The 11,755-nt window shown below is 39.4% G+C and overlaps 2 protein-coding genes across 2 annotated transcripts; both read left to right on the top strand.

Moving 5' to 3' along the window:
- Positions 1–499: 499 nt before the first annotated feature.
- LOC121809370 (cysteine synthase-like) lies at positions 500–1,402 on the top strand. The gene is made up of 4 exons (XM_042209990.1): positions 500–650; positions 695–785; positions 971–1,028; positions 1,151–1,402. Exons 1-4 carry the CDS (start codon positions 500–502, stop codon positions 1,400–1,402), a joined length of 552 nt encoding a protein of 183 aa, XP_042065924.1.
- A 9,690-nt stretch (positions 1,403–11,092) lies between these two features.
- LOC121809290 (uncharacterized mitochondrial protein AtMg00810-like) lies at positions 11,093–11,497 on the top strand. The gene has a single exon (XM_042209878.1). It carries the CDS (start codon positions 11,093–11,095, stop codon positions 11,495–11,497), a length of 405 nt encoding a protein of 134 aa, XP_042065812.1.
- Positions 11,498–11,755: the final 258 nt, after the last annotated feature.

The raw sequence follows: 11,755 nt of genomic DNA, 5'->3' as shown, positions 1-11,755 counted from the left end.
ATAAGATGTTTCGCGCTCACTTTGACAGAGAGGTCAAAATATTCTGCGGCATCTACACGAACGAAACGACTTAGTACCAAAGCGGATCCACGGGTGCCGACATTCTGAGGTCGGCTTTGCGCGTCTACCACGACGACACCGGCGAACAATTCAAATTTGTTGATGTTTGGCAGGTCGTCAAGGACGAGGAAAGGTGGGCCGGCGGTGTCCGCTCCAGCTCGGGCTCAACCTCCAAGCGTACGAAGCACACGGCGAGTGGCCAATACTAGTCTGGTGACGCCGGTGAGGGCAGCGGGGCACAAGAGGGTGGCTCGCATGAGGTTGAGGGCACGGCCGGCGATGCCGGGGGATCCACCCATGGGCGCCGTCGGCCGCAAGGGACCAAGGCGGCGAAGGCGGCTAGAGCGAGGAAGGGCCGAGGCGAATCAAGCCAGGCTGGCTCGGGCTTGGGCTCGGGAGAGGCTCGAACTCCCTTATGGCCATGTACATGACCGCCACAATGGCTGCAGTACCCAAGCCTGGTGGAACGGAATTGTCTTTATGGCAGCACAACTTGACCTTCCGCCTCCTACCGGCTTTAATGCACCTCCACTGCCTTTTGGAGCAATACTTGGATGTTGTTGAAGTTTTATTTCTTACTTTCCCCAATTGTGTTTGTTCACTTTGTTTCAATGCTTATGCTCTCTCTATACAGCTTATTGGGAAGACACCAATGTAAAAGGTTGTGTCGCAAATGTTTCTGCAAAGCTTGAGGTTATGGAGCCATGTTGCAGTGTCAAGGATAGGTCAGCAATTTCACTCTTCACATTCAAATTTGGTATTGTGTTGTGCCTTTTTAAAAATCACTGTCTTTGAGCTAGAACTGTTAGCTGCTTTTTCTTCCATGACCAACACATTTATTTAGGAATCTCTTGTTTGAGAGTAGGTTGCTGTATACACATGAACATCAGTAGTGGTGTCTTGCTTCCAGGATAGGATACAGTATGATAGCTGATGCTGAGAAAAGAGGTCTTATAACTCCGGGAAAGGTATGATGTGCGATTTGTTCTTTTGTCACATTGCTTCTTTTTCTTTTCTGAGCACTTTTCAAGTTCATTTTACTCTACCCGTGTATACTTTGTTCTTATATGGGAACTCGACTGCATTCTAGAGTGTTCTGGTTGAAGCTAATACAGGAATTGGCAGCGGTGGAACTATTTCGGGCACTGGTCGTTACCTCAAAAAACTCAATCCAAATGTCAAGGTAGCTTATTTTCCCTTTTTGAAATTTGAAACTGCAGGTCCTCACAAAATTCAAGGGATTGGAGCTGGTTTTATCCCAAAGAATTTAGATCTAGAAGTCGTAGATGAAGTTATAGATAGCTGTTTGTTTCTTACCCCTACTATTTTCCGTAGCTCCTAAACCATGTAGCCGTGCAGTTTTATTCTTTGCTCTAAGATGCATAAGCATAATAAGCAGTCCATCTGACTTAAAACACTGCTGAATCAGATCTCATTTTGTAAATTAATTTGTATTTGACTCCTTTTGCCTTTGCTACATATCGAGCGATGAAGCAGTAGAAATTGCAAAGCAACTGGCTCTTCAAGAAGGACTATTGGTTGGTGTTTGCTTGTTACATTAGCGTAACTTTAACTTTGTTTATTACTTTGTAGTATAATCACTAGAACTGAAATCACAAGACTACTATTTAAACGTCAAGTTTTAATATTGGAGCATTTATTCTAAGTTGTAATATTTGATTTTAACCAACTGGGTAAACTTAGGCCATCCACAACGCTGTTCCTATACCGTTCCTATACCGTTCCTTAAACCACTATTTGAGGGCCCCACTGTACTTTTTTACTCCATTCCTTAACTAAGGAACGGAACCTGCAACCCTCCGTTCCTTAACCGTTCCTTAAATTACTATTCATTCAATTTCATTTTTTTTTATTTCCAACCCAATTCAATTTAAATAAAAACATTTTATTAAAAAACAAACACACTTTATTAAAAAACACACAACATTAAAAAAAATTACAACTTAAACTTAAAAAAATAAAAAGCACACAATTAAAATCCTAAAAAAATAAAAAGCGCACAATTAAAATCCTAAAAAAATAAAAAGCACACAATTAAAATCCTAAAAAAATAAAAGTACACAATTTTAATAATTTCATCCGCCAAAATTTGCCCAAATGTGCTCAATTAGATCCTGTTGGAGTTGGGTGTGGGCACTAGAGTCTCGTGTCCTTGCACGAATAGATAACCGTTCTTGTATAGACGGATGCGCTCCACTTCGAGGCGGACTACTTGCGGTTGAGCTTCCCGGGGGATTCGTCGTCGAACCAATTTCCCGCCTCCGGTCCTTCGTCTTGGACAATCATGTTGTGCAAGATTATGCACGTATACATGATGTCGACCATGTTTTCCATGAACCACGTACGAGCCGGGGCTTTGATGATGTTGAAGCGCGCTTGGAGAACCCCGAACGCCCTCTCCACATCCTTGCGAGCAGCCTCCTGCTTCTGCGCAAAAAGAGCCTGCTTTGGGTTCGCAGACCCACTGCACGTCTTCACGAAGGTAGGCCACTTCGGGTAGATGCCATCGGCGAGATAGTACCCCATTTTATAAAGCCGGTTGTTGGCGACGAAGTTGATGGTCGGCGCTTTACCATCCAAAACTTCGGTCAAGAGGTCGGACTGGTGGAGCACGTTTACGTCGTTGTTCGACCCAGGGACCCCGAAGTACGCGTGCCAGATCTAAAGGCGGTAGTCGGCAACGGTCTCAAGTATAACGGTTGGGTGGGTGCCTTTGTGGCAGCTCGTGTAGGACCCCTTCCACGCCACCGGGCAATTCTTCCATTGCCAGTGCATGCAATCGACGCTGCCGAGCATCCCGGGAAATCCGTGCACTGTTTCGTGAAGGTCGAGCAGGAACTGACAATCGGTCGTGCTTGGCCTCCGGAGAAATTCGTCGGTGAAGGCTGCCCGGACGCCTTTGCAGAATTTGAGCAAGCACATTCGCCCAGTGCTGTCTCCGATGTGGAGGTATTCGTCGAACATGTCGGCCGTTTGTCCAGTCGCAAGCTGGCAGATTGCTGCAGTACATTTTCTGCAGCGTCGTGTGGCTGGGACGGCCAATCGCGTCGTACCCTTCCTGGAAGAACTCTTCCCGGGCTGCCAAAGTATTCGCAATGTGGAGAAATAAAGGTTTCCCCATGCGGAAACGGCGACGGAAGTACGTATCTCCCCAAACCGGGTTATCGCAGAAGTAGTCGCGTACTAACCTTGCAGCGGCTTCCTCCCGGTTACGATGGATGTACGTACGGGAGCGTCGTTGGGGCGGCGCGGCTTCTTCGGCCTCCCGTCGTCGATCTTCTTCAAGTGATTGTTGCAATATTTGACGCATTTGTTCAAAAGGATCCATTAGTTTGATTAAATTTGGGAGAAGGAAAGCAGAGTTGATTTGAGATGAAAATTGGGGTGGAAATAGAGAGGAATAGATGTGTGTTTGTGATTGAAATGAGTATGAAATATGAGTATTTATAGAGTAAATAAATAAATAAAAAATAAAAAAAAATATAAAACGGATATAAAAAACGGTCACATTACCGTTGCAAAAAAAAAAATTTATTAAATTCGTATTTTTAAAAAAAATTGAATTATTGCGTCATCGGGACGAAGCCCACTCGCGGGGCAGCGAGTGGGCTTCACGCGTCGAATGGGAGGCCGCCACGTCGCCTCGGCGCGTGGCGGAACGTCTCGTTCCGCGTTCCTCCGGAACGGAACGCGGCACGGCATAGGAACGGGGGCGGCACGGAATGGCGACGGAACGGCACCAGCAACAAGTGCCGCCGCGGAACCGTTCCGCCGGAACGGCATAGGAACCGCAACGGCACAGCGTTGCGGGTGCCCTTATCACGGTATGTCGGTTTTGGGCAAGCTGGTGATAAATTGTAGATTCCGTAAACACAATCGGAAAAATGCACTTATATATCAAGATTGGAACATTTAGCAGAAACAAAACAGTACCAAATTCAACTCAATTAACTTGAACACAAAAATAGGATTCTTATTTCTGATTTCAGACGCTTGCGTAAATATACTAGACAATGTATGTTCTGTTTTTATTCATTATTAGAACCATGCTAAGTTGGGCCGTTGCATACTTGAAGAAAGATAGGAGCAAAGAAGAAGATGATGATCTTAATAAACGTGACAGAAAAATGGCAGTAACGACAGAGTGATAACTAGAAATTTGCATGCATTTATTTAAGTGTATTCATAGGAGATAAAAATGATAATTAAACTTGCATAAAAAAATACTCCCTCCGTCCCCAAAGAGTATGAACTTTGGGTTCGGCACGGGTTTTAATAAATAAGGGGAAAAGTAAGAGAGAGAGATGGTAGTGGAAATAATGTTAGTAGGGAGTGGGGTCCACATTATTATAATGGTATAAGTGTTAATGGTAATGGTATAAGTTGTAAATAAAATTATGTGTAAGGGTATTATGTTGTTTGAATTTTTCAAAATTAGAAAGTTCATACTCTTTAGGGACAGATGAAAAAGGAAATAGTTCATACTCTTTGGGGACGGGGGGAGTATACAGATTTAAAATGGTAAATGTAGGGATCAAATAACTACGGATTCACTAATTAGTAATTACCAAGACTTCTTTTTGCAGCTGAGCCTAGAGATGGTCAATCTCTCAAGTAGGGATGTCAATCGGGCCGGCCGTCGTGTTTCGGGCCAACCCTACTCGGGTGCCAGTTAATCGGGTTGTGATTTCTTTCGGGTTATAAAAGTTCGACCCTAACCCTAAAATGCTCGGGTTTCGGGCTAGCCCAGCGGGTTAATCGGGCTGCTGCCGATAATATTAACATGCTATCAATCCAATAAATAATGATTAAAATTAGTTGTATTCATACAATGTAAAACATTTATTTATGATATATTTGAGATATATGCTTAAACTCAATCATAAACATGATCAAATACTAATATTTGAGATATTTCATGGAATTGTAATGCATGTTTTAGAAATTTAAATATTTTTTTACTGAATTTGAAGTTTATAATTTTTTTATCAATTATTATATTAATAAAAAATTAATATATAATTAGTATATTTTATATTATATTGAAAGTTATTTTTTTAGTTATCTATATTATAAAAGTAATCAATGAAATGTCGAATTAGGAATAAAAAATAGAATAATAGAAATTTTATCGGGTTTTCGGGTCTGGCCCTAACGGGTTGCGGGTTAATCGGGTGCGGGCTAATCGGGTTTTGATTTTATCGGGCTGAAAATTTCCAGCACTAACCCTATAAATTTGACGGGCTATTCGGGTCAGCCCACGAATTACGGGCTACATTGACATCCCTATTCTCAAGTTAACAAACCAAGATACAAAGGTAATACGTTACAAGTATAAGATAGAATCGGAATCCAAACTACACTTGAGTCTTCACCGACTCAAGTCCAAGTCATCCAACTTGTATCACCTACATACTTGAGTTAGTCTTCATACAAAAATGATGGATGGGATGAAATTTTCCCACGTCTTCTCAACATTATTCTCTCTCTTACTTTACCATTTCTCTACTTTAATTATTCATTATGATTTTTATAAAACGAGTGTGCAAAAGTGACCGGGTCTTCTAAAGTGGGACGAATGGAGTATATAATAAAAATATGTTTCAAGAATTTAAATGTAAGAAAAATGTTGTATACAAAATATTTTGAATTTCAAATACAAACATAACAATCACACTTTAACATGGGTAGTTAATACGAAAACATCATTAATACATAATAATTAATCCACAATGTATAATATTCAATAAATCAAATGTTAATAAGTTTTGATAAACAAAAATATAAATATAAATATAAATAATTAGGAATATAACTTAGAATGATAATACTAGTTCATAAGTTTTTTAAAAAATATATATAAACAACATTAAGTGGAAACACCATTGTTATCAAAATCATCTTTACGAACTAAAATTTTCAAAAATCTTATAAAAGTGAATTTTTTATTCTCCGTACCTTATTTATGCATAAAATCACAAATAAGATTAATAAGACAATATAAGAAATATTCACCAAATAATCTTTTGTTGTAACTATTCTTATAAAAAGATACTTCCTCCAGTTTCCATTGATTTTCCCATTTTTAAACGATGCAAATTTAAACAAATTGTTTGACTTTGTTAAGGAAAGTGGAAATAAATTAATAGCATATAGGTCCTACTTTTTTATACTTCCTCCACCCTTAAATATATGAATTTTTTAAGAGGTACAAACTTTAATGCATAATTTGTAAAATAAGAGAAATATAAAAAAAAGTCATTGAAGTATTATTGTCGAGAATAGGTTTCATCTCGTTGAAGAATTTTTTTCCCTAATATTACGGAACAAAGTAAAATTGAAATAGTTCATACTTTTAGTTCCATAATAATTGTGATTAGATTGTGTTAATAGGATGTGGAGTCCACTTAAAAAAAATAGTAAAACTGGAATGAGACAATTATTAGATTAAATAAAAATGATAAAATGAGACAATTAATAGGAAATGGATAATAGTACATAAATGTAAATAGAAATATCACGATTGTCTGAATAAAAATTTCAAAACATTTATTTTAAAAATAAATATCGGACACATGCCATTTGTCATTGTTGTTTAACGCTTTTACTATGCTATTGAGAAACATAGACAATGTAATCTACCCTTTTAAGAAATAGTACAGATTTTGTAATGTGAATGAATCTGTATAATGGTATAAAATTTGTAAATGTCATCATATTTTTTAGAATAAAATATTAAATGTGCAAATGTGGAGCATAATAAGCTACAGATTTCTTGTATTGATTTTCTAAACTTTTAAGTTGTTAAGTATTCCCTCCGTCCTTCAGAAAGAAAGAAAAAAATTACTCCTTCCGTACCATTAAAGATGAACCATTTCTTTTTAGTCTGTCCCAATCAAGATAATTCATTACTAAAAATGGAAACACTTTTTTCGGCAAAGTAGTCGAAAATCAATCGCTGGTTAGCCCCGGTATGGTCACTTCGGATTGTCCGCCGCACGCTCCGCATCCTCCTGTACTTCCCGCTCCACCTCTTCAACCACCGCGTCATACGCCTCATCCAACATGCGTTAATACCTGTCGTCATCCATTTGATGAGAGTGGATTTGAGTAAAATTTGAGATTGAAGATTGAAATGGAATGAAAAAAATGAATTTGGAATAGGTTGTATTTATAAAAACAAATTAAGAAAATTAAAAAATTAAAAAATAAAAATCGGACGGCGCTGCCGCAACGGTCAGCGGCGTGCAATAGTTCGCTGTGGTTGTGCCGTATCCACCGCTGCCACCGCCCCTTCCATGTCGCGAATGCGGCGCTCTCTCCTCCGCTGCGGCACCGCAGCCGTGGACACTCTTACTACTACAAAAAATAGGGCGCCGCCGACTCTTCTTCTCTAAAATTTCATCTTTGAACTCTTCTCTTCAGTTTCACGCCATCTTCTCTTAATTCCTTTAATTTTCCTCTTTTTCTCCATTTTTCTATTAACTGGCCCAGAATCATCCCATTCTTCAGTCGACCTCAGCAGAAATCTCTCTCCACGATCACATATACGAAACCACGACACTAAGACAATGTAGAAGCAGCATAGGCCCAATCATCGAGTGAGCCAGCCCAGATGTTCGACGAGCCAGGGTCCAGCAAGGAAAAGGAGCCCAGTTAATCGAAGAAGCCAAGAATGAGGAGCCTTAGACCGGTGCGGATGATGTCAAGACCTAGCAAATATAGGGATTACGTTTCCTGTTAAATGTATCTTATTGTTAGGGTTTGCTGGTCATTTTCCTTAAGTGGCGATATTTATGGTTAGGTTAGATTGAGTCATCTTTTCGGGTTTTCTTCTTGGTTCTTTTCCGAGCAGTAAGTTTGAACCAAGTAGGGGGAAATTTTATAAATTAAAGAATTCCCATAGATCAGAGTCATGATTGAGAATTAAGGAAATACAACTTCTTCTTTCTCAAACCCGCTTTCTGCAGAACGCTAATATCTCATTAGAGTTCTTCTTTTTCTGCATATTTCCCGATCACCGAAATCTCTTATGATAAGACTTCTGTGTGTCTGATACAAGACTCTTTACGCATTCTAAAAGTAAACAAGTAGGAATGCAAACAGGTCGAGCAGATTTACCAAACCAACTGGTCAAGCGGAATATAGACCTAATCGCGTGTCGTCGGACGTGCGGTAAGAGCTGATATCAAAACCTTAACCCACAATACTATTGATTAGTAGAGGGAAGTAAGAATCGAATCCCACAAGGATGAATGTGCTAAGAGTGTGTTTGGAAGTTTTGGAAAGTGTGCGGCTGCTGCCACGCAAACTAGTGGGTTAAGTATAAATCTACTAGACTCGGCAGAATTGAAAGACTATTCTATCTAACAGACCTATGAGACTGAAGGAAGTACGGAACATGCATAACACTGGACATGAAATAGTTTGTAAAATTGAATTAAACTCCCTAGAACACTTGCAACTGAAGGAACATGTTGAAACTTTCCCAAAATAGCCAAACCAACATGCCAAAGCAAGTGGGGACCAATTTCCCTAACCAACCTAAGTGACTGACACGCCGCGAAAAGGTGAAAAACACAAAATAAAGCTACAGATCTGTATCCTAACAACTAACTACTTCATCTTCTTCATGAGACCGACGAAAAACAGAGTGAAACAGAACCATGGACAATCTTCAACGAAATGAAACAGAGCATGCTTCAGAACAAACTGTAAATGTGAAAATCAAACTAGAACTATCATATCTAATCTACTTAACTAAGCGGAATTGAGAAACGAACAGTAATAAGCCATAATCATGCAGATTCAAAACAGAGAACTCCAGATCTAAAGAATTAAAGATTGAACAAATATGGAACGTTGGAATCGAACGTCAAATAAACTAGATCTACTGGATCCTAACTCCTAACAATTGCGAAAAGCATCCAATCAACACAAATCAACTCAAAATCAATAGATCCAAACGGAAATTTAACTGAGATACCCATGGACAATCTTCAACGAAATGAAACAGAGCATGCTTCAGAACAAACCGTAAATGCGAAAATCAAACTAGAACTACCGGATCTAATCTACTTAACTAAGCGGAATTGAGAAACGGACAGTAATGAGCCATAATCATGCAGATTCGAAACAGAGAACTCCATATCTAAAGAATTAAAGATTGAACAAACATGGAACGTTGGAATCGGACGTCAAATAAACTAGATCTACTGGATCCTAACTCCTAACAATTGCGAAAAGCATCCAATCAACACAAATCAACTCAAAATCAACATATCCAAATGGAAATTTAAATGAGATACCCATGATTCAAATTCCAAAGCAGATTCAAACAAAATCCGAATGCAAGCTTTAGATTCACCAACAAACAACTGTGAAATTTAACTAACGAGTTCAAACACCAACAATATCCCAAAACATGAAGGTAAAAGCTAAAACAGAAAGTATAAATTGTTTCTTCGTCCACGAAGAACGCTGGAACACGAGTATCACAGACTAAAACACCACCAACAGCCAGAATTGGACTCCCCTCCAAGTGCGCGGAACTTAAAATTAAGAATATGAAGTGAAATGAGCTCGGGAGACTTGCGCTTAAAAGGAGAGCTGCCTCATGCTTCAATCTCCATCCCTTTATATAGGGAGGCTTGAGGCTCTAATCCCTAGGGCATCCTCCTTTGAAATGACGGTTGTGCCCTTGCCAAAAAGGATCTCTAAAATCTGTTCTTTTGTCCCCATTTTTGCTCTTGCCGCCTTTTTCTTGATTCTCTTACGGCAGCTTGACGACTTGCGATAATTCACTTCAATTCTCCTTGATCCTGCGTATGCCTGGTCACACTCTATATGATTTTCTGGATCTGACAGATATCTACGCACCTGAACTCAAAATTACACATTAGTTTCCTGAAAGCATGAAAATTTACCCCAAAACAAATGCATGAAACGAGCCTTATCTGTGTCTCTTCAAGAAATCCCTCATCTGTATTACCAGATAATATCACTCCCTTTCAGGCTCCCTTCAAGAAATTTCCATCCTATAATCTCTTGAGGGTTTTTGGTTATCTCTGTTTTGCATCAACACTTATTCGAAATTGAAACAAAATTTCACTTAGAGCCTCTAAGTGTATTTTTCTTGGGTACCCATCTGGTTATAAAGGGTATAGGGTTCTTGATCTTGAATCAATGCAGGAACACATTACAAGACATGCGGTGTTCCACGAGAGTGTTTTCCCTTTTTGCTCATCTATCACCCTCTGAATTTCCCATTCCACCACCATATACTTCAATTACACCAAATAATACTTCCTCCCTCATCAGCTACTTCCCCCAATATTCCCATTTCCCCTTCAATTACTGATACAAATAAGCATATTCCTGCTCAGACTGACCATCTCACTTGAGCAGGAAGAGCCACCAAACTTCCTGCCCACCTCAGTGACTATATCTGCAACTCAATATCATCCACCACCCCCTATCCCATTTCCTCTTACTTCTCCCTAAATCAACTTTCACCCACTTATTTGAAGTACATTGTACTCATGACTATGGTTTTTGAGCCAAAGTCTTACACTCAAACTGCTAAACACACTGAAGGCAGGAAGCTATGCGGAAAGAGCTTTCTGCTCTTGCTATGACAAATACCTGGAAAATAATGCCCCTCCCTCCAGGCAAGACCCTATTGACTGTAAATGAGTTTATAAGTTGAAATTTAGGGCTGAGGTATTGTCAAAGTTTAGGCTTCAACAATCAACCTCTAATCATTCTTTTTTCTTCCAAAAAGAAGACTCATACTTCTTTGGGATTGTTGTATATGTTGATGATATTATGGTTGCAATGAACAAACCAGAAAAGATAGAACATTTCAAATAGTTTCTGGCACAGTTCTTTAAGTTCAAGGATTTAGGGACTCCAAAATATTTTCCGAGTCTTGAGATAGCAAGGAATAATATGCAATGGATCCAGTAAGAGATCCAGACCTTCTTGGATGTAAACCTTCCTTAGTGTGCCCATGGATCCATTGAAGCCGTTAAAACAAGAAGCTGGAGCTCCTACGAGTGATCCATCAAAGTACAGAAGGCAAATTGGGAGGCTTCGATATCTATGCATTACAAGGCCTGATATAACCTTTGATGTACACAAACTTAGTCAGTATGTATCAAAGCCTTGCAATGAACACTGGGAGGCAAGTGAGGAAATTCTAAGGTACTTGAAGGAAACTCCTGGACATGGATTATTTTACTCCAATGAGACCGATCATACTCTTAGCATCTTCTCAGGTGCGGATTGGGCAGCTTGCCCTGATACAAGAAAGTCCATGACAGGTTATTGTCTCTTTCTTGGTTCTTCTCTGATTTCATGGAAAGCTGAGAAGCAAAATACCATCTCAAGGTCTTCAGCTGAATTAGAATACTGAGCCATGGCACAGGCTACTTGTGAGGTGGTTTGGGTTGTTGCTTTGATGAGTGATTTTGGAGTCAAGATAGAAGAGCAGTTCCACTCTTTTGTGATAACCAAACAGTTGTACATATCAGCTCAAACCCAGTATTTCATGAACGAACCAAGAACATTGAGATAGATTGCCATACAGTTCATGATAAGTTTTTGGAAGGCATTGTGAAACCGATGCATATCAAGAATGATTTACAGTTGGCTGATATTTTTACTAAACCAT

This window comes from Salvia splendens, chromosome 1, assembly GCF_004379255.2.
Source record: "Salvia splendens isolate huo1 chromosome 1, SspV2, whole genome shotgun sequence".
NCBI lineage: Eukaryota > Viridiplantae > Streptophyta > Magnoliopsida > Lamiales > Lamiaceae > Salvia > Salvia splendens.
Note: the sequence above shows the minus strand (reverse complement) of the source record. Positions and strands in the feature narration are given on the sequence as shown.